A 23,446-nucleotide genomic window follows, 5' to 3' on the forward strand; every position below is an offset into this window, starting at 1 on the left:
TTTGTTAAAACTCTTGTGTGAAGGTGTGAAAACACCACCACCTTGTTTGGACTGGGTTGTTTGTTGTGGGAGTTTACAAGAAACTTTTCTGTTTTGCATTTTTCTAATATCTACATTCGGGTCCCTTTCTATGTAGATTTGCAGTTTTTCACACCACCTTAATGTTTTCTCAACCCTGGAGCAAGATATATTTCACTTCAGATTGAGATATGAAGTGGAATCAAAAGCAACACCTTGCAGGTACATACTTAAGAATAAAAATACATTTAAGCATTCCACAGTTTTATTTAAAGAATAAAATCCTGCATCCTCAATATTTTAAGACAAACTAAAAAAAATACTAAGATTTCCTTTACATTTTAAAATAATTGTGTTCTTTTTTTGAAACCATCACAAAAAATAGAAACAAGTACAATTTTGTCATTAAAAAAATGTAACTGTACACAGCAGAATATACCATTTATTGCAAACTGAACACCCCTGATACCTCAGAAACTATACACACAATTATTGCAATTCACCTAGATATGCAAAACTACTCCGACACAGATCATTCGTTCTCTTTACTGCTCTGAAATATGACAGCTGTTAAATGAGTCCGGTTTGTTTCCCCACGCTACCCCTGTAATTACCCGGTGTCTGAAGCACAGCAACTGCTATCTTCAATGTGATGTCATGCCTTTAGCGCAGTCGATTTCGGGGGAGGTCAATTTCTTTATATTTAACTTGTACAAAATGTCAGTAACTGTGGCACTTTTGTCCTCCTCTCTGAACACAACAGAAGAAACAATATCCTGTTTGGAAGAGAGAGGGAGATGCATTTGACTAAACTGAAATGTTAAGATATCTTCTCTAAGTGACATTTTCCTTATTTAATAGGGAGGTCATTAAAGAAATCAGAGTCCCTCTGAGTAACAAATGTACTCAATTCAGCAGAAACCGACTGCCATTATGGTAAAGCAATGCCACCAAACATAAGAAGCTAGACTATTCCTGAATCATGGACACCTGTAAATGCACTGGATACTTTAACAGAAACTCAGGTCTATAAAAGGGATTTCATTTGGAAAGATATGTTTCATTCTAAAGCCTTTGGGCTATTCAATTATTTGTGTATGACCTACACCTGGGACAAATGAATGTTTGATGTGCAAAAACAGATTTTCCATGCCTTTTTCTTTCTTTTGCTGCACATTGCATTAATAACAGTATAAATGCCACTAATGACATTCCATATTTCCTGGGTCTGACCAGAGGGTAAACGACAATGTAGCCCAAGTCTCAGGAGGATACTGAATCCGCATTAGGGCGGGTATATACACCACCTCAGTGGGGTGTATACCACATTCCACCCCAGTAAATAATGCAGTGCTCACTACGGCCCCGGGTGAAAATGTAATGCAATCAAAAGCTAATTAAATGCACGTGCATGACACAGAGTATCAAAAATCTGAAGCTCAATTAGAGTAGTTTGAGACAGTACCATGTCTTGAAAGTACATTCCGTTAGGTTAGAGAACCCAAACCAGCCATGATTTAAATGCTGCAAAGAGTGATCTCTTATCACTCAGTAAACATTTAATCCACCAAAAGGTCCATGACAGCAGATTTATCACACCGCCATCTGCAATGACAATAACATCAATAAATAAGATGAGAAATGTAGTCTTTCACAAACCCTTGTCTAACAAAATCTCCAAGTCAAACCTATTCACACAACCCAACATAATTGGAATGAGTAAATAACAATAGGGTACCCAGCCCCTCTTTAAAACATCTAGGTTAAAAACTCTGCTTTTTATAGTAAAAAAAAAAAAAAAAACCTGTCAGTTATTGTTTGTTCAGTAACCATCACCCCACAATAGACTCTGCACTAGTTTAAATTGATCATGTCAAATAAGGTATTACAAAATCACGCCCTCTACTGTCCAAGCCATTTCCAGCATACATAAGACCAAAAACAACAGACCCTTATGGGTTAAAATCACAGTTATGATTAGTTCAAATTAAGCATGACACACACAAAAAAAAGAACAAGTTACCATTGATGATTCAAATCTGCCCCTCGTTGTAACCAGTACGCAGCAAAATAACAGTCATCCCATCCCAGTTGCACCATGGAGCAATCTACTTAGTATCAATTGAACAAGCCTCACTCAAAATAACCATCAATGCACTTTCACTGACATGAGGAGGAAACCAATAGGCCGGGGGTATTCAACTCTTACCCTACCACGTCTGGAGCCTGCAGGTTCTGTCCTACCTTAATTACACCCACCTGGTGTCCCACTGTTAATACCAAGCAAGCAACCAACCATCTGTCACTAGGTGCAACACTCAATTGAAGTAGCAACCCACAATCGAAAGCAATAGGAAGCAGGAAGAGGAGAAGTCATTCATTTAAGTTAAAGGCTACCATTTCCTAAAGGCCAGTCAAAGTGTAAAAGCTACTACAATCAGGAATTAAGAAAACAAACAATGTTCCAAACATTGACATTTTCAAGTTATTATACCCCCATAAAAGTTAGATTGAAAGCAGGATTCAGATAAACTAGGTGTCACGTGATTGATAATGAGTAAGCTTCATGTGTCACAATGAGCAAAAAGCAACTACATATAAGTAAGGCAGCTTGTTTTAACCAGATTTGCTAGCACAAGTGTTTGTCCATGGTGCAATGTAGAGTCAAGCTGACTTTAAGCATGTAAAGCATTGAGAATACTCTTTACTTGTTAAGACTACAGGTTTCAGGCCATACAGAAGGCCTCAGGGCTAGACTAGCCTATGTATTCACTGGAAACAATGCAAAGGTTTATACGGGTCTGGGTCATTAACTAGGCACCAAATGAAAGAAAATGGACTGAAACAGGGAGGGACTACCTAACCATGTCCAATAAGAAGCTTGTGTTTTCGTATTTCAGTTGCAAAAAGTTTTGCTTTGGTGTGCACTACTAAATACGACCCTGTGTGTCTATTAAAATGGTGCCGTACACATTTGATGCCGCCGTTAACTTGAGTCCCAAACTGCTTGTCTTTGACAGTGGCATTTCAAATCCATGTTGTATAGCAGCTTATTCATGGTCATATCCTAAGACTGCACGACAACACAATGATTTACCAAAACCATTATGGGACCAAAAGGACCAATAACTTAAAATATGGTCACAACAACCAAGTGAAAGTCATCTTCTGTGCATGCCATTGTTGTTCTGTAAGCATTTCTCTTTCATCGCTTGCACTCAAAAGCGCAAAACACTGACGTCATTATGATACGACTACAAAGTCTGGCGTCCCACACTTAAAAGCAGCATTGAGAAATCCATAGCCAGGCCAGTATAGGAATGTAGGGGTTCTGACATGGCCTGGCCAGTAGAGTGACAGTATAGGAATGTAGGGGTTCTGACCTGGCCAGCATGTGTTCCAGTGTGTCTAGGCCTGTGAGGAGAAGGAGGAGAGGGAGGGAAGCTGTGTGGTTCTGATGTGTAGTAGGGAGAGTCTGAGGGCTCAGGGGGTTGTGCTGTGGAGTGTGGGCGTGAGGAAGGGTTACATTTGGTGGTGGTGGTGTTGTCTGTAGGAGCCCCCAACCAGTGCCAGAGAAAGGGGAATAATGGGTTGCGTCCGAAACAGCAGCCGATTCACCTTATACTACATTACCTTGACCGGGGCCCATAGAACTCGAGTCAAAAGTAGTGCACTATGGAGGGAAGAGTGCCATTTGGGACACAGCCCTGGGGGTGTTTGGATGGGCAGCTGTCTGTGGACTCGCTCTCATAGGAGTAATGCAGCCAGCGTTGACGTCAGTGGTGATGGTCTCTTTCCTCAGACAGAAGGACAGACAACTCCTGGGCCTGGCTTAGCAGAGCTCACAGTGGCATCAGCCGAGTGGTGTGGAACAGGAGTGGGTTCAGTTCCTCCGCATGGACAGCCCGGTGGAGGGAGGGCTCCGAGGCACTCCGCTCGATTTTTGGCAACAGGTCCTGGACCTGCTCAATGCCTAACATGACCTGGGGCGAAACAAAACGAACATTATATAAGTGGGAAATGTACTTCTGCTCATAAACAGTAAAAACCAAGGAGGCCGACATACATAAAATAAGACAATAAGAGAACAGTAAATAAAGAGAGGAATGAGTAAAATACCCTCTTGTTGCTGACTATGATGAACCAAGCACACAACAAATGCTTTGGCAGTGCTCTCACTCACCTGTGGAAAGAGGGGCCTCTCATCACGTTTGAACTTCAGGCAGTCAATGATGAGCCTCTTCATGGACTTGGGTGAGCTACTGGACAGCAAACTGAGGTCTGGAGACAAGTAGCCACGCCCAACCATAAAGAGTATCTGAGAGAAAAGACAGGTTGGTAAACATGATACAGTACAGAAGTATCGTGTTTTTTTATGCATGAGAGGTTTTAATGTGAATTATCTTACATGGCATGCGAGCTGCACCCTTCAGATACACTACCGTTCAAAAGTTTGGGGTCACAAAGAAATGACCTTATTTTTAAAGAAAAGTACATGTTTTGTCCATTAAAATAACATAAAATTGATCCGAAATACAGTGTAGACATTTATTTTTTTATTTTACCTTTATTTAAACAGGTAGGCTAGTTGAGAACAAGTTCTCATTTGCAACTGCGACCTGGCCAAGATAAGGCGTAGCAATTCGACACATACAACACAGAGTTACACATGGAATAAACAAAACATACAGTCAATAATACAGTAGGGGGAAAAAAGTCTATATACAGTGAGTGCAAATGAGGTAAGGAAATAAATAGGCCATGGTGGCGAAGTAATTACAATATAGCAATTAAACACGAATGGTAGATCAGCAGAAGATGAATGTGCAGGTAGAGATACTGGGGTGCAAAGGAGCAAAGTAAATAAATAAATAACAGAATGGGGATGAGGTAGGTAGATAGCCCATCTGTAAACAGCCCATCTATGTACAGGTGCAGTGATCTATAAGCTTGCCTGACAGCTGGTGCTTAAAGCTAGTGAGGGAAATGTGAGTGTCCAGCTTCAGATATTTTTGCAATTCGTTCCAGTCATGGACAGCAGAGAACTGGAAGGAAAGATGACCAAAGGAGGAATTGGCTTTGGGGGTGACCAGTGAGATACACCTGCTGGAGCGAGTGCTACGAGTGGGTGCTGCTATGGTGACCAGTGAGCTGAGATAAGGCGGGGCTTTACCTAGCAGAGACTTGTAGATAACCTGTAACCAGTGGGTTTGGCGACGCGTATGAAGCGAGGGCCAACCAACGAGAGCGTACATGTCGCAATGGTGGGTAGTGTATGGGGCTTTGGTGACAAAACAGATGGCACTGTGATAGACTGCATCCAGTTTTTTGAGTAGAGTGGTGGAGGCAATTTTATAGATGACATCACCGAAGTCGAGGATCGGTAGGATGGTCAGTTTTATGAGGGTATGTTTGGCAGCATGAATGAAGGATGCTTTATTGCGATATAGGAAGCCGATTCTAGATTTAATTTTTGATTGGAGATGCTTAATGTGAGTCTGGAAGGAGAGTTTACAGTCTAACCAGACATCCAGGTATTTGTAGTTGTCCACGTATTCTAAGACAGAGCCGTCCAGAGTAGTGATGCTGGACGGGCGAGCAGGTGCGGGCAGTGATCGATTGAAAAGCATGCATTTAGTTTTACTTGCGTTTCAGAGCAGGTGGAGGCCACAGAAGGAGAGTTGTATGGCATTGAAGCTCGTCTGGAGGTTAGTTAACAGTGTCCAAGGAGGGGCCAGAAGTATACAGAATGGTGTCGTCTGCGTAGAGGTAGATCAGAGAATCACTAGCAGCAAGAGCAACATCATTGAAGTAAACAGAAAAGAGAGTCGGCCTGAGAATTGAACCCTGTGGCACACCCATAGAGACTGCCAGAGGTCCGGACAACAGGCCCTCCGATTTGACACACTGAACTCTGATAGAGAAGTAGTTGGTAAACCAGGCGAGGCAATCATTTGAGAAACCAAGGCTGTCGAGTCTGCCAATAAGAATGTTGTGATTGACAGAGTCGAAAGCCTTGGCCAGGTCGATAAATAGGCTGCACAGTAATGTCTCTTATCGATGGCGGTTATGATGTCGTTTAGAACCTTGAGCGTGGCTGAGGTGCACCCATGACCAGCTCTGAAACCAGATTGCATAGCAGAGAAGGTATGGTCTGATTCGAAATGGTCAGTAATCTGTTTGTTAACTTGGCTTTCGAAGACCTTAGAAAGACAGGGTAGGATAGATAGGTCTGTAGCAGTTTGGGACTAGAGTGTCACCCGCTTTGAAGAGGGGGATGACCGCAGCAGCTTTCTAAACTTTGTGAATCTCAGATGATACAAAAGAGGTTGAACAGGCTAGTAATAGGGGTTGCAACAATTTCTGCAGATAATTTAAGAAAGAGGGGGTCCAGATTGTCTAGCCCGGCTGATTTGTAGGGGGTCCAGATTTTGCAGCTCTTTCAGAACATCAGCTATCTGAATTTGGGTAAAGGAGAAATGGTGGGGGCTTTGGCGGGTTGCTGTGGAGGGTGCCGGGCAGTTGACCGGGGTAGGGGTAGCCATGTGGAAAGCATGGCCAGCCGTAGAGAAATGCTTATTGAAATTCTCAATTATTGTGGATTTATCGGTGGTGACAGTGTTTCCTAGCCTCAGAGCAGTGGGCAGCTGGGAGGAGGTGCTCTTATTCTCCATGGACTTTACAGTGTCCCAGAACTTTTTGAGTTAGTACTACAGGATGCAAATTTCTGTTCGAAAAAGCTTGCCTTAGCTTTTCTAACTGCCTGTGTATATTTGTTCCTAACGTCCCTGAAAAGTTGCATATCACGGGGGCTATTCGATGCTAATGCAGAACGCCACAGGATGTTTTTGTGCTGGTCAAGGGCAGACAGGTCTGGCGTGAACCAAGGACTATATCTATTCCTAGTTCCACATTTTTTGAGGGGCATGCTTATTTAAGATGGTGAGGAAGGCACTTTTAAAGAATAGCCAGGCATCATCTACTGACGGGATGAAGTCAATGTCATTCCAGGATACCCCGGCCAGGTCGATTAGAAAGGCCTGCTCGCAGAAGTGTTTCAGGGAGCGTTTGACAGTGATGAGGGGTGGTCGTTTGGTCGCAGACCCATTACGGATGCAGGCAATGAGGCAGTGATCGCTGAGATCTTGATTGAAAACAGCAGAGGTGTATTTGGAGGGTGAATTAGTTAGGATGACATCTATGAGGGTGCCCGTGTTTACTGATTTGGGGTTGTACCTGGTAGGTTCATTGATAATTTGTGTGAGATTGAGGGCATCAAGCTTAGTTTGTAGAATGGCCTGGATGTTAAGCATGTCCCAGTTTAGGTCACCTAGTAGCACGAGCTCAGAAGATAGATGGGGGGCAATCAATTCACATATGGTATCGAGGGCACAGCTGGGGGCAGAGGGAGGTCTATAGCAAGCGGCAACAGTGAGAGAATTGTTTCTGGAAAGGTGAATTTTTAGAAGTAGAAGCTCAAATTGTTTGGGTACAGACTTAGTAATAAAGAACTCTGCAGGCTATCTTTGCAGTAGATTGCAACACCGCCCCCTTTGGCAGTTCTATCTTGGCGGAAAACGTTATTATTAGCAATGGAGATTTCAGGGTTTTCCTAAACCAGGATTCAGACACGGCTAAGACATCTGGGTTGGCAGAGTGTGCTAAAGCAATGAGTAAAAAAATGTAGGGAGTAGGCTTCTAATGTTAACTTGCATGAAACCAAGGCTTTTACGTTTACAGAAGTCAACAAATGAGAGCACCTGGGGGGTGGGAGTGGAGCTAGGCACTGCAGGATCTGGATTAACCTCCACATCACCAGAGGAACAGAGGAGAAGTAGGATAAGGGTACGGCTAAAGACTATACAAACTGGCCGTCGAGCACGCTCAGAACAGAGTGTAAAAGGAGCAGGTTTCTGGGCACGATAGCATAGATTCAAGGCATAGTGTACAGACAAAGGTAAGGTAGGATGTGAGTACATTGGATACATTGTTAACAGCTGATTTTGAATGGAATATCTACATAGGCCCATTATCAGCAACCATCACTCCTGTGTTCGTTAATCCAAGTTTATCATTTTAAAAGGCTAATTGATCATTAGAAAACCCTTTTGCAATTATGTTAGCACAGCTGAAAACTGTTGTTCTTATTAAAAAAGCAATAAAACTGGCCTTCTTTAGACTAGTTGAGTATCTTGAGTATCAGCATTTGTGGGTTCGATTACAGGCTCAAAACGGCCAGAAACAAAGACCCGATTAACCTGTAATCGAACCCACAAATGCTGATGCTCCAGACACTCAACTAGTCTAAAGGAGGACAGATTTATTGCTTCTTTAAATCGGCACAACAGTTTTCGGCTGTGCTAACATAATTGCAAAAGCTTTTTCTAATGAAAAAATTTGACTTAAAATGATAAAACTGGTTGCTGATAAATGTAGATATTCCATTCAAAATCAGCCGTTTCCATCTACAACATTAAGTGTCTACGATCAATTTGATGTTATTTTTAAAAAGTGACACATTTTTGCTTTTCTTTCAAAAACAAGGACATTTCTAAGTGACCCCAAACTTTTGAACGGTAGTGCATTTACTTAGAGTCAAACAGTTCCTATCCTCCTCTCAGCCATCAAGTGTTATATTTATGGTGGTTTGTAAACTTGTAATACTTACATATTTCATTGTAAAGTATGTGTGCTTGAAGCTGCAACTTGTAAAAAAACAAAACATTTTCACCTGGTCTCGGTTGTTAATCTGGGAATAAGGCAGTGTCCCCGACATCAGCTCAAACAGCACCACCCCGTAGCCGTACACGTCTGACTGGAACGTGTAAGGGTTGGCGTCCTGCATCCGGATCACCTCAGGAGCCTACAACGGAAACACACACACATCATTGAACAGCTGACGCAAGCAGATGGGACATTTTCTAAAATGAAACTTTTTCTAGCTGATGTTACAACTGTTTCTTTTTCCAAAACAATATAAAATCACACAAGAGAAATGCTACCCGTTGAAAGTCTAGAACACTCACAAGACATTAAAAATCACATGGCTAAATGTAGATTGACAGTTGAGGTGAAATGACGCCACACGCAATACCAGAGAGTGATATCTAGGTCGTACTCCCTAGACACCAAATGGAAGACAACGGACCGAAACAGGTAGTGACTACCTGAATGTTGCAAAACGTTTTCCATTGCAAAATGGCTTGCTACAGTGTGCCGTAATGAATACGACCCAGGAGTGCCAGTAACTTACCATCCACAGAATGGAGCCGCTGGGCTGTTCTACCTGCTCAGAGCCACTCCATCGAGACTTCACCGTTGCCAGCCCAAAGTCCCCGATCTTCACAGTCCAGCCCTCATGGAGGAAGATGTCTGACAACAGAGCTCAGGAACATGGCAGCAAGTAGGTTGGTAGGTGTGTACATTTGGAAAAGCCAATCAATCACACATCTAAATAGACGTGAAATTGATAACATTCTACAAAGGTGATCTAGACTTGGACACAAAATCTCTCTCTCCGATGGGGCTGACAAACATTTGATCCATTTTATGTTGAAGCGTGACAAATACGAGAGTTAGATCAATTTGTTCTAATACATCTCCATGGATCTGCTAGAAAGCCTGATACAACACATTCTACTTAGCCATTAAAAAAGGGGAAGAAGAGGAGATGCTGTGACACAGTTTGAAGCCAAACAGGCTCACACCAAGCAACATAACACGCAATTCATGATGCATAGATTTCACAACTGCCACACAGTGACACACTATAAAAACATGAATATTAGTGGTTAGCACAGCTCTGAACTCAAAGAAACACAAAATAAAAGGGGTGTTTAAAAATACTTCTGTGGTTATTCTTCATTGGCTGCAAAGGCCTACACTAGGTAAAGGAAGCTCTGACAGAGCCTCACCACTGACAATATTCATAAAGCGTCGTAAGAGTATGACTGCTGATCTAGGATCAGGGCCTTCTTATCCATATAATGGTATTAATCTTCAGAGAGAAAAGCTCAGCTCAAGAAAGGATACTGTTTGATTTCAGGTCTCGATGAATTATATTCTTGGCATGAAGATAACTGAAAATGTAAAAAAAAGAAATAAAAGACTAATGTTATTTACAATTGAATATACCAAAGCAGTCAAACTTTTTTTTTTTACTTTAAAAAACGACTACTTTTCAGGTGCGAATAAAAAGCACCACGTGACGAAATAAGACAGTCGAACCCAGCTCATGAGGCATGTATAAATTATATTCAAGAATCCATTGCTACGAATCAAGAATTTAAAAGTTCAAAAATAGATGTACAAATTCCAGATTTCCCCTTTAATAACAGTGTGCAAAGAGCTGCAGCCTTACTCCATGCCCTGTGCTGTCTGCCTGGCCACGTCGATGCGACGCATGGTCTCAAACTTGGTCTCAGAGACGTGCAGATGGCGGTACAGGCTGCTGCCCTCACACCACTGTGTGATGATGGCAAAGTTAGGCTTAGTCATGAAGCCCATGAACAGCAGAATGTTGACGTGGCGTGTCTTTCTGCGGGGGAGGGAACCCACCAGGGAGCAATATTAGTCACAAAACACACTGCATAACTCTCCATATCACTCCTAAAACTGCATGTTTCCTCAATTCACCATGTTCTATCTATAATGTTTGAATAATGTACATTCTGGCACAGCACCGTCATTGAGTAATGTACATACCGGTATACCAGGACCTGATAAAAATAGCATTAATTAATTTGTCAATGTAACTAACAAGAAGAGAGCAGCTTCTCACCGTAGCACTTGCATTTCATTTTTAAAGGCTTGCAACTGCTCAGGTGTTGGCTCTGTCACTTTGAGGATCTTGATGGCGACGTCGCCGTGCCACTTGCCCTTGAAGACAGTCCCAAAGGAGCCTGCACCTATCCTTTTCTGGATGTTGACTTCTCGCGAGTGTACCTCCCAGTAGTAACTTGAGTCTCTATAGCCGCCACGGTGCTAAAACACAAACCTATACTCAGCACTATTTTCAACAACATCCCCATCACTAATTAACAGCAAACACGAAAGGTTCAGACTCCCGGACATCACTTTCTAAAAAAAGGTGATGGCATCTCCAAAAAAAGACTGCAACAACCGTTGATACCGTCACCTTAACATTAAAAAAATAATAATAATATTGAATTTTTACCCCCTTTTTCTCCCCAATTTCGTAGTTACCAATTATTAGAAGTTACTATCTTGTCTCATTGCTACAACTCCCGTACGGGCTCGGGAGAGACGAAGGTCGAAAGTCATGCGTCCTCCGAAACACAACCCAACCAAGCTGCACTGCTTCTTAACACAGCGAGCATCCACCCCGGAACCGAGCCGCATCAATGTGCCGGAGGAAACACCGTGCACCTGGCGACCTTGGTTAGCACGCACTGCGCCCGGGCCGCCACAGGAGTCGCTGGTGGCACAGCTAGCGCTGCGATGCAGTGCCCTAGACCACTGCGCCACCTGTGGGAGGCCACCTTTACATTTTTGGGACTCTCCTCAGATGAAAATCTCATGCCCTAGAAGCCTTTTAGTACCGCTGGCATACCTAATTTCTACTTACCACTTTCTTTTTGTCGTCAGATGAGGAGGGCTTGCGCTCCTTGTGCTCGGAGGGGGATTTGGGGGGTCTCCTGCCAGGGGAGCCCAGGGAGGGCGGGCTGGTAGAGGGTTTGGGTGATGGTTCAGGAACTGTATATAATACAGTACCAAATGAGCAAGTTATTAAACACTTGCAAGGGGCGAATAATCTCAATAATAGTAATCTCAAATAAATAAATAAATCTGATCATTTTAAAATCTCACCCATTGTATTGTTTTGTAATTTTAACGCATCCTAAAAAGAGAAAAAAAAACACTTAGCATTACCACTAAGGTCCAATATCATTTAAACATTGACTCAGATCGATGCCCGCTATAGGTGTGATGTATGCCATTGTAGGGGATGAGAAATTAGCTGTAATAAATGGACTGCTGAAATTGCATAGTATAGTAAATCCTGGCGTGTAATACCAGACCCTGCATTGTGGGTGTGACTGTCTCACCTCTATGATGCTGACACCGGCAGGGCCTACGGTGCTGACCATGTGGACATTGGGGGTGGAGGTGGACCGATGCCTCTGTAGAGACTGACCATCTCCACCTGGCAGAGGAAACCGGAAGGCCGAGGTTGGGGACAGTAGTCCGTGCCTATATGAAAACATAGGAGCACAACAGTACAGGTTAAGGATCATTTTTGAAGAGTTACCGTTCTCCATTGGAGGGGGGCACCAATACCATATGGTTTCTAGACTGGGACTTGCATCCCACATGGCACCCTATTCCCTTTATAGCACGCTACTACTGACCAAGGAATAGGGTACAATTTGGGATGCATTTGACTATGGTTCAGATCCACTTACCCAGAAGGATCCGGGGTTAAGGCTATGTCGCTCTGGGATATGGAGTTGTCTGGCAACAGTATGGATATCTGAGGGTACTCATCTGGGCAAGGATTAGGTGTGCACCTGGAAACAAGGTACAGTACATACACAGAGGCTAAACCAGGGGTAAGGAGCACTGTTCCAGTCACACAATGCTAACAGTACAACAAATATGAAGTGACATGAGTGACCTTGTGAAAACAGGGTCTCCACAGGCTCCATGAGGTTGAATTCAAGACTTTAAAAAAAATACCTTAATGCCACTTGGAATTCAATTTAATGCCAATTCTGAGGTCTGCATGCAACACACATTCTAATATTCCCCTCCAGAAATGAGCCCATTGTTGGCAAAAAAGTCATTTTAGGGCTATAGCCTACATGGCTCATATTATCAGGCAGGTGTGCTTTCTTAGCAATGAGCCTGACAGATGAAGTAGCATAGTGGCTACTGGCTAGGCTATACATGGCTGAAGCGCGGGGTTGGCCATCTGCATTTGTTTAGGCTACCCTGGTGGGCTAATCATTAGCGAGATCACAAACTAGGTTAAGAATTTTGGCCTCGATGTCAATACTAGCTTAGTATAATGATACTCAATATCATAACTGTGGGAAAAAATGCTTTCAAGTCAAATATACAGCACTGTTACTGTATAAAACATGTGTGCTCTCCATCTTTAGAGCTTGGCCACAGGGTATGCAGGCTTTTGATCACACTTGGACCAGCTTAACAAGGTCCTGTTGAGCAGTGGATTTGTAGAATCTTGTGTGTTATAGTGGGCTGGAAGAAAAGTCCACACACACAGTAGCTCTCCCGGAGGTATTATTCTATAACATTAGAACATAAGCCTACATCCAAAAAGTCAAATAAAAAAATAACCTTATTCAGTGAATTATGTATCAAATGCCTATACTTTGAGGTAAGGTAGCTAAGCAGGATGGCTCTAGTCATACCTTTTCCAGTGCCAAGTAAGACCTGAAAGAAGTTAGCTATTTCATCTAACATGCTCAGGGAATACATGATGGCTATTCAAAATAAGATATATTTTCGAGTCTTTAGAGATTCATTTGCCTGCATGTGTTTATGTATATTGTTCTAGGCTATATCCTATGCTACATAATTTACAACCTGAGGAAGTGTGAACTCAAAACACATGGTGTATTCGGTGCATGTGACAAATACAATTTGATTTGCTTTCATTGCAGGAAGCAGGCTAACGCACATTACTGTTCTCCAAAAATGGTTTTAGAACCCATAAATCACCAGGAACGTTGTGTAGCCTAATCTCCGACATAAGAAAAAATTGCATTGGTAAGAGGAGGGTTTATCCCAGCTTTAGTTAAAGTTGTCTATCAAACTGTACAGTCGTGGCCAAAGGTTTTGAGAATGACACAAATACTAATTTCCACAAAGTTTGCTACTTAAGTGTCTTTAGATAGTTTTGTAAGATGTTACTATGGAATACTGAAGTATAATTACAAGCATTTCATATGTGTCAAAGGCTTTTATTGACAATTATATGAAGTTGATGCAAAGCGTCAATATTTGCAGTGACCTCTGCAATCCGCCCTGGCATGCTGTCAATTAACTTCTGGGCCACATCCTGACTGATGGCAGCCCATTCTTGCATAATCAATGCTTGGAGTTTGTGGGTTTTTGTTTGTCCATCCACCTCTTGATGATTGACCACAAGTTCTCAATGGGATTAAAGTCAGGGGAGTTTCCTGGCCATGGACCCAAACTATCGATGTTTTGTTCCTTGAGCCACTTAGTTATCAGTTTTGCCTTATGGCAAGGTGCTCCATCATGCTAAAAAGGGATTGTTCGTCACCAAACTGTTCCTAGATGGTTGGGAGAAGTTACTCTCGGAGGATGTGTTGGTACCATTCTTTATTCATGGCTATGTTCTTGGGCAAAATTGTGAGTGAGTCCACTCCCTTGGCTGAGAAGTAACCCCACACATGAATGGTCTCAGGATGCTTTACTGTTGGCATGACACAGGACTGACGGTAGCGCTCACCCGGTCTTCTCCGGACAAGCTTTTTTACAGATTCCCCAAACAATCGGGAAGGGGATTCATCAGAGAAAATTACTTTACCCCAGTCCTCAGCAGTCCAATCCCTGTACCTTTAGCAAAACATCAGTCTGTCCCTGATGTTTTTCCTGGAGAGAAGTGGCTTCTTTGCTGCCCTTCTTGACACCAAGGCCATCCTCCAAAAGTCTTCGTCTCACTGTACATGCAGATGCACTCACACCTGCCTGCTGCCATTGCTGAGCAAGCTCTGTACTGGCGGTGCCACAATCGTGCAACTGAATCAACTTTAGGAGATGGTCCTGGCGCTTGCTGGACTTTGTTGGGCACCCTGAAGCATTCTTCACAACAATTGAACCGCACTCCTTGAAGTTCTTGACGATCCGATAAATGGTTGATTTAGGTGCAATCTTACTGGCAGCAATATCCTTGCCTGTGAAGCCATTTTTGTGCCAAAGCAATTATGACAGCACGTGTTTCCTTGCAGGTAACCATGATTGACAGAGAAAGAACAATGATTCCAAACACCACCCTCCCTTTGAAGCTTCCAGTCTGTTATTCGAACTCAAATCAGCATGAGAGATATCCAGCCTTGTCCTCGTCCACACTCACACCTGTGTTAACAAGGGAATCACTGACATGTCAGCTGGTCCTTTTGTGGCAGGGCTGAAATGGAGTGGACATGTTTATTTTGGATTCAGTTCATTTGCATGGCAAAGAGGGACTTTGCAATTAATTGCAATTCATCTGATCACTCTTCATAACATTCTGGAGTATATGCAAATTGCCATCATACAAACTGAGACAGCAGACTGAAAATGAATATTTGTGCCATTCTCAACTTTTGCCCATGACTGTATAGGCTACCTTGCTCTGCTCTGGCAACAGCCCGACTCACACGTGACGTGCACACACACGTGACGTGCACACACACAGGCGCACATGTGGATAGCTCTTGAACATCTTGAAATTGCACTTACAGTATTTGATGATTTATTTTGTTTATTTTTCGTGGTGGCAACAATTAAGCAGCAGCACAATATAACGGAAACACTGTAATCGTCTCCTTCGCATTTTTTAAGACCATTGACAATGGGATTGAAGACATTTTAAGAATTAAGACCTCAAACTCAGATAAATGAATATTAGACTTCTTAAGAACCCATGGACACCCAAACAAAACGAATCAAGAACATTGTAGGATTTTAAACCTTATCACAATGTACTGGAGACTGACCACATTATTGACTCATACAATCTAGGACAGTATCCCTGTTCCATCTCCTTGACAGACTCACCGTTTTGTTATAGTGTCCATGTCCACACACACAGTGGGGACCTTGCTGCTGCAGTGCTGGTGAAACTTGTAGCCGCATGTCTGACATCTGAAGCCGTTGAACAGAAACTTGTGACAAAAGTCACAATAGGCCAACTTAAAGAAGGTTTTTCGTACCTGGAATACAAATGACTTTAAATAGGTTGTGTATTTTTACAGACATTTCAATTGAAACGGTAGGGCAGTGTTTAAGAAGGAAAGTGAGGCAAGGGTTTGTGACAAAGTAGTGATAGGTCCAGTATTCTAACAAGCACATTCATTCAATTGTGGTGGTGGTAACCACTACTGGAAAAATAGTTGTTGCCATACAATACACGAATGCAGAGTGAAACAATTACAAGAGCTACTTACAAAGTTATGCATGGTGAGGGGGACATCATCCAACACCTCCACCAGAAGCTCTTCTCCTACCAGTGGGGTGATGTCAGTGTTCCAATCAGTTAGTCTCTTGCGACTGCAGGTGGGGGTGGTGGACAAAAAGACAAAGGAAATGGGAGAACAAAACTGAATCAGAAAACTGTATTGCCATGAAAGACAAAGCAGCTAAAAATGTATTCTGGGGTTGTACATAGAAAGTTAAGAGATATTGTTAGAGCAACAATGGTGTTATAAATCAGGTTAAAGGGAGAGTGACACAAATGGAATCAAATCAGTCTGCAAGTTTATTTAACTGTTCATAAAGTATGACACTGACAAGATGTCCAAGTCCCAAATAGCACCATGTTCCTTATATAGCGCACTACTTTTGACCTGAGCCATATGGGCTACGACAGACACTTACCCTTCTAGGAGTCGAAACACAGCGCAACAGTCCTGGCTCAGGCCCCTTACTTTAAGGGCTTTATCCAAACTGTCATAAACGGTCTGCCCAGGGCGAACATTCACCTGCAGACACAAATAGATGTTTGAACAAAATAGGAGGTATATGAAAGCTAGTTTAGCAATGACAACTAGGGTGTGAATGTGGCTGCTTGTGTCAGAGAAATAACTACTTTCACGTGATAAAATACAACACTAAAAGGATTTGACCATATTAATGACCAAAGGCTCGTATTTCTGTGTGTTATTATGTTATAATTAAGTCAATGATTTGATAGAACAGTTTGACTGAGCAATGGTAGGCAGCAGCAGTGTCGTAAGAATTCATTCAAACAGCACTTTTGTGCATTTCACTGTACCATGCATCTCACCATACCTTCTCTGCTATGCAATCTGGTTTCAGAGCTGGTCATGGGTGCACCTCAGCCACGCTCAAGGTCCTAAATGATATCTTAACCGCCAACAATAAGAGACATTACTGTGCAGCCGTATTCATTGATCTGGCCAAGGCTTGACTCTGTCAATCACAACATTCTTATTGGCAGACTCAACAGCCTTGGTTTCTCAAATGATTGCCTCGCCTGGTTCACCAACTACTTCTCTATCAGAGTTCAATGTGTCAAATCAGATGGTCTGCTGTCCGGACCTCTGGCAGTCTCTATGGGGGTGCCACAGGGCTCAATTCTTGGACCGACTCTTCTCTGTATACATCAATGATGTCGCTCTTGCTGCTGGTGAGTCTCTGATCCACCTCTACGCAGACGACACCATTCTGTATACTTCCGGCCCTTCTTTGGACACTGTGTTAACAACCCTCCAGATGTGCTTCAATGCCATACAACTCTCCTTCTATGGCCTCCAACTGCTCTTAAATACAAGTAAAACTAAATGCATGCTCCTCAACCGATCGCTGCCTGCACCTGCCCGCCCATCCAGCATCACTACTCTGGATGGTTCTGACTTAGAATATGTGGACAACTACAAATACCTAGGTGTCTGGTTAGACTGTAAACTCTCCTTCCAGACCCACATCAAACATCTCCAATCCAAAATTAAATCTAGAATTGACTTCCTATTTCGCAACAAAGCATCTTTCACTCGTGCTGCCAAACATACCCTTGTAAAACTGACCATCCTACCAATCCTCGATGTCATTTACAAAATAGCCTCCAATACCCTACTCAACAAATTGGATGCAGTCTATCACAGTGCAATCCGTTTTGTAACCAAACCCCCATATACTACCCACCATTGCGACCTGTACGCTCTCGTTGGCTGGCCCTCGCTTCACACTCGTCGCCAAACCCACTGGCTCCATGTCATCTACAAGACCCTACTAGGTAAAGTCCCCCCTTATCTCAGCTCGCTGGTCACCATAGCATCACCCACCTGTAGCACGCGCTCCAGCAGGTATATCTCTCTGGTCACCCCCCAAACCAATTCTTTCTTTGGCCGCCTCTCCTTCCAGTTCTCTGCTGCCAATGACTGGAACGAACTACAAAAATATCTGAAACTGGAAACACTTATCTCCCTCACTAGCTTTAAGCCCCAACTGTCAGAGCAGCTCACAGATTACTGCACCTGTACATAGCCCACCTATAATTTAGCCCTAACAACTACCTCTTTCCCTACTGTATTTATTTTATTTATTTATTTAATTTTGCTCCTTTGACCCCATTATTTCTTTCTACTTTGCACATTCTTCCACTGCAAATCTACCATTCCTGTGTTTTACTTGCTATATTGTATTTACTTTGCCACCATGGCCTTTTTTTTGCCTTTACCTCCCTTACCTCATTTGCTCACATCGTATAGACTTGTTTATAGACTTGTTTATACTGTATGTTTGTTTTACTCCATGTGTAACTCTGTGTCGTTGTGTGTCAAACTGCTTTACTTTATCTTGGCCAGGTCGCAATTGTAAATGAGAACTTGTTCTCAACTTGCCTACCTGGTTAAATAAAAGTGAAATAAAAATAAATAAAAAGTCTATCAGCGCAGCCCCTTTGTAGCGCGATGAGCAAAGTACCTGCTCCACTTATTCATTGCTAGGGCTGTCTGGCCAGCATTATCTCCCTGTCCCCACTCATGCAGCACAGAAGTTAACACACTTGAATGACGCAACACAGTATGTAAACATCGAAACGGTTCATTACTGTCGCAAAAAATAAATATCCACACAGGCTAAAACACATTTACAATCCAACACGATACAGGTAGCTTCCAGCTTGAATTATAGGCTACCTTTCCTTGTTAGCTTACAACGGAATATCCCCCGCAAAGAAAAACACATTCACTTCATTTTCTTTTGCCTCCCTTCGGGTTTTCACTAGATTCCATAGACACATTATGCCTGCAAATGACAATTAATGTCTTAAAGAGACAGCGCACCGTTTTAGAAAAGATATTGCTTCTTCCATGCAAATGCTGTTAATCAGTACAATAAAAATAATGTACTCTTAGCCGTTGCCAATATAATAAGTCCTAAATAGAAGCGACTGTTTGTCATCTGTAGCATAAAATGTTCAAATGTCATGATTGTGAATGCCCATAGCGGAGTCTGTCTGGATCAAGTGCCATTCTACGACTTTGGCTAATACGTATTTTTTGTGGTATTGAGCATCGTGATGCTAAACCTGGTAATGAAGTAAAAATTCTGGTATCGTGACACCATTTTATAGCCATTCAGCAAGCAAGAGGATTGATAGCTGTTTCTCTCCTTGAATATGCCTACTAGGTTTTTTTTTTATTGCTAGAAATAAGTTGAAATATATTGCTGTTCATTATCTATATATATAGGCTACTCGTTCAAGAGCTAGAGAGAAGGGGAATGAGATAGGCCAGTGGAGTAGCCAGCAGAGGTGTGAATTGCGCAAGGAAGGAACAGTGAAGACAGAGATGTGGAAGTTGGAAGTTAAAATATTATAGGTCTGCTAAAGTGAATTTTTGCGACCACCTGTGCTACAGGCAACCCAAAGAGGCAAAAAAATATACACACGTTCATCAATAAGTGGTTGCACAGAATTAGATAAATCACGCACTCAAATTAAAATATCAAAATAACCACCCATTACTTCACAAAAATGTATCAATGGCTTATCATTAGGCTATGGACTGCTTGATAGCATGAGTTTCTATTGTCAATTTCATCTTCATAGCCATCTCTCTATATCTCCACCTTAAACGTTTCTTCGTCAATTTAAATGATACGATAATGCTAAATCAATGTAGCCTATAATGTAGACTAGTTTTGGATATCATACAGAAATTTGACTTGCTATGAGAAAACAAAATTTGAATCTGTATTTTTCGTGATTAGGACGAAAACATCTCAACGCAGTTGGTGAGAAAAGGCCTTAAGACAGACAACACAGCTCATACGGTTATGCAAGTATATCAAAATGCAATTTGCAGAACGCACAAAACAAATATTAGACAGCAAGGACCTTAATCCAGGAGGGGATTGTCTCTGCTGCTGTTACAAAGAAGCTTGATCTTGCAAGCATGAGCCACTTACCTAATATTAGCAAAAACCCAGCTGGAGATAACTAAGAGTAGGTAAATAACTTAATAGTTATAAGACAAATATCTGTCAAACAGTAGTGAATTTCATACAAGTGTAACCTGATCACCTCACTTAAGTTGTGCTGCAGGAGTGACTCACCTCACGAAGCTGCTGTTTTTGCTCGTTGTGTTTCGTTGTAAACAAACATGTGAATCGCTCAAACAGCTGTTTTGGGAAACTAGTTCCAGTAAGCTTCATAATGAAACAATCTAACAGGCGAAATTATGAACATGATCTGCTTTATCTACACTACATGACCAGAAGTATGTGGACACCTGCTCATTCCAAAACCATGAACATTATTATGTAGTTGGTCTCTCCTTGCAGCTATAACAGCCTCCAATCTTCTGGGAAGGTTTTCCACTAGATGTTGGAAGATGGCTGAATGGAAGCAAGTCCCCGCAGCAACAAGACCATTAGTGTGGACGGGCACTGAGGTTGGGCGATTAGGCCTGGCTCGCAGTCAGAGTTTCAATTAATCCCAAAGATGTTCAATTGGGTTGAGGTCAGGTTTCTGTGCAGGCCAGTCAAGTTCTTGCACACCAATCTTGACAAACCATTTCTGTATGGACCTCACTTTGTGCACGGGGACAATGTCATTGTGCACGGGGGCATTGAAACAGGAAAGGGCCTTCCCCACACTATTGCCACAAAGTTGGAAGCACAGTATCATCTAGAAAGTCATTGTATGCTGTAGCGTTAAAATTTCCCTTCACTGGAACTAAGGGGCCTAGCCCAAACCATGAAAAACATCCCCAGACCATTATTCCTCCTCCACCAAACTTTACAGCTGGCACTATGCATTTGGGCAGGTAGCGTTCTCCCGGGATCCGCCAAACCCAGATTCGTCCTTCAGACTGCCAAATGGTGAAGCGTGATTCATCTCTCCAGAGAACGCATTTCCACTGCTCCAGAGACCAATGGTGGCGAGCTTTACACCACTCCAGCCAACGCTTGGCATTGCACATGGTGATCTTAGGCTTGTGTACAGCTGCTCAGCCATGGAAATTCATTTCAAAAAGCTCTCGACTAACAGATAATTTTTACGTGCTACAGCACTCTGCGTCCCATTCTGTGAGCTTGTGTGGCCTACCACTTCCTGGCTGAGCTGTTGTTCCTAGACGTTTCCTCTTCACAATAACAGTCTTTCAGTTGCCCGGGGCAGCTCTAGCAGGGCAGACATTTGACGAACTGACTTGTTGGAAAAGTGGCATCCTATGATGGCGCCACGTTGAAAGTCACTGAGCTCTTCAGTATGGCCCCTCTACTGCCAATGTTCATCTTTGGAGATTGCACGGCTGTGTGCTCAATTTTATACACCCGTCAGCAATGGGCGTGGCTGAAATAGCCGAATCCACTCATTTGAAGGGGTGTCCACGTTCTTTTGCATATTTTGTGTATTACCAAGTGCACAAGTTGACTGCAGGTAATTATTTAAAACATACAAATGTATTTAAAAATGGTTTTGGAGTGCATTTCAAAATACCCCGGGATACTGTATATAAGGTACACCGCCCAACCCTAATGGGTTTTCATGTTTGAGAGACAAGATGAGAAATTGGAACTGAGCCTTAGGCACCAGCTGGTGCACAACATTAACTGTCTGCTGCGTAGGGGTTGGGCCTAGTCATTAAAACGTCGTGAAATATTACTGTTGAAAATATTTCAAATGTACTTGTATGCGAGGCCCCAAGAGATTATTCTGAATGTCTTACCACGGTCCTCTGTTGATTGGGGAGGAAGACACGGATGGTGCCCCCACCTCGGGGCACATCCTCTGGACTTGTCTCTCCCGAGGAGGAGCAGGAGGAAGAGTTTGAGGACATAATGACAGGCAGGAAGAGCAAGGGAAGCAGCACTGAGATCCTTCAACAACAGGAGAACTTCATGCACTGGGGATCCGGGGGAGTGAGCCCTTACCTGGAACCTGAGACAAACAGTGCTACTAATTAGCAACAATCCATCTGACGCCAATGACCGAGTGAAACAAATGTGCCCATAATCATGATCTTAGATTGACAGAGTATGTTGCAACTAGCTAGGATGATACCACACTGGTGTGTGTACAGAACTGGTAAATAAACAGAAGAGGCCTCATTTGGACATTCCAAAATCCAGCTGCTCACAATAAAATCATTGACTGTTAGGGTTGTTTGCACCACACAAGTGAGCTGGTGTAAATTGTCAATGACTCGAGCAAACGTTATTCTCATATGAAAATGATTACTATTTTGACACGTCAACTAAATGTACTAGCTGACCAGCTATATAGTAGCTTTATAGGCAACTTTTCATAGCCTAGACATCTAGCTAACATTAGCTACACTATGTCTCGCTGCACTTTTACTGTGAGCTGGAAACATTTCATGTGTATGCGAAATGGCATTAACCAGTAACGTTATTGTAAGAGCCCCGTTGGCTCATCATAGCCCAAAGTAATTAGCTATCTACAAATGCTATAGCTAGCAGAAGTCTGGCAAATAAGAAAACTAGTTACGTATCCTAGTTTAGCATAGTGGGATTTGACTGCTTAGCAATATGACATTTCGAAAATTTGGAAGCCATGTTTGTCTCAGTTAACCACTTTAGACAATTTTTACTATTCATTTACAATTATTTTTGATGAAATGACAATACCGCTTCGACGAGGCTAAATTATAAATAGTTTCTTAATTCCTGTCAGGTGTTTTTTCACGTTCGAGTGAGTGCTTTCATGAGGCGGAAAGGGATTAGTTAGCTAGATGGCAAGCTAGCTAGTAAAACCAGAGCTAACGTAGCGCGTTAGCTTGCTACTTTTGCTGTCTGACATTATCAAGTAATGAAAAGCTTGTTTACGCATTAGCATAAGCAACTGTTTTATTCATAATGGGCAATTAAAGACCACTGCAAAACGAGTCAATCATAAACAACTAATTGCATATTTGGTTTCGGAATAAAGTCTTACCTGAAGCAGCCATCTTGAATTCTCTCAATCTGAAGTAGAATCTGTCAAGTATTTCTGGGAAAGCGGAACACCTCCGTGATGCACGCTCTGTATTGGGCCATTCTCACATTTACACTCGCTCATTGGATGACAGAATCGATACTTAAAGGGGGCGGGTGTTACAAGCAACAACAAAAAATTACATTGTATAAATTAATGTCACAGTATGCTACACAGACAAATTACGTGGATGATTCAGGGTAACCATTGGTTACATCAGAATGTATCAAATTAAACTACAAAAAGAAG

The 23,446-nt window shown here is 42.5% G+C and overlaps 1 protein-coding gene across 1 annotated transcript; it reads right to left on the reverse strand.

The window, feature by feature from the left end:
- Nucleotides 1-442: 442 nt before the first annotated feature.
- On the reverse strand, nucleotides 443-23,245 carry araf (A-Raf proto-oncogene, serine/threonine kinase). Its single transcript, XM_024417927.2, has 16 exons — nucleotides 23,159-23,245; nucleotides 21,930-22,141; nucleotides 16,612-16,715; nucleotides 16,182-16,284; nucleotides 15,793-15,947; nucleotides 12,444-12,548; nucleotides 12,087-12,231; nucleotides 11,848-11,878; nucleotides 11,606-11,733; nucleotides 10,799-11,001; nucleotides 10,379-10,555; nucleotides 10,051-10,097; nucleotides 9,272-9,390; nucleotides 8,750-8,881; nucleotides 4,202-4,336; nucleotides 443-4,001 (listed from the first exon to the last, which is right to left on the reverse strand). Exons 2-16 carry the CDS (start codon nucleotides 22,038-22,040, stop codon nucleotides 3,861-3,863), a joined length of 1,836 nt encoding a protein of 611 aa, XP_024273695.1. The 5' UTR covers nucleotides 22,041-22,141; nucleotides 23,159-23,245; the 3' UTR covers nucleotides 443-3,860.
- Between the last annotated feature and the right edge of the window lie 201 nt (nucleotides 23,246-23,446).

This window comes from Oncorhynchus tshawytscha, linkage group LG04, assembly GCF_018296145.1.
Source record: "Oncorhynchus tshawytscha isolate Ot180627B linkage group LG04, Otsh_v2.0, whole genome shotgun sequence".
Taxonomy (NCBI): Eukaryota; Metazoa; Chordata; class Actinopteri; order Salmoniformes; family Salmonidae; genus Oncorhynchus; species Oncorhynchus tshawytscha.

Excerpts from the sequence above, each read along its gene's own strand:
- araf (XM_024417927.2), bottom strand. The coding sequence starts at position 22,040 with ATGTCCTCAAACTCTTCCTCCTGCTCCTCCTCGGGAGAGACAAGTCCA. Across the intron at positions 16,716-21,929 it reads CCAATCAACAGAGGACCGTG|GTGAATGTTCGCCCTGGGCA; the intron begins GTAAGACATTCA and ends TTGTGTCTGCAG. Across the intron at positions 15,948-16,181 it reads CCCTCACCATGCATAACTTT|GTACGAAAAACCTTCTTTAA; the intron begins GTAAGTAGCTCT and ends TTTGTATTCCAG.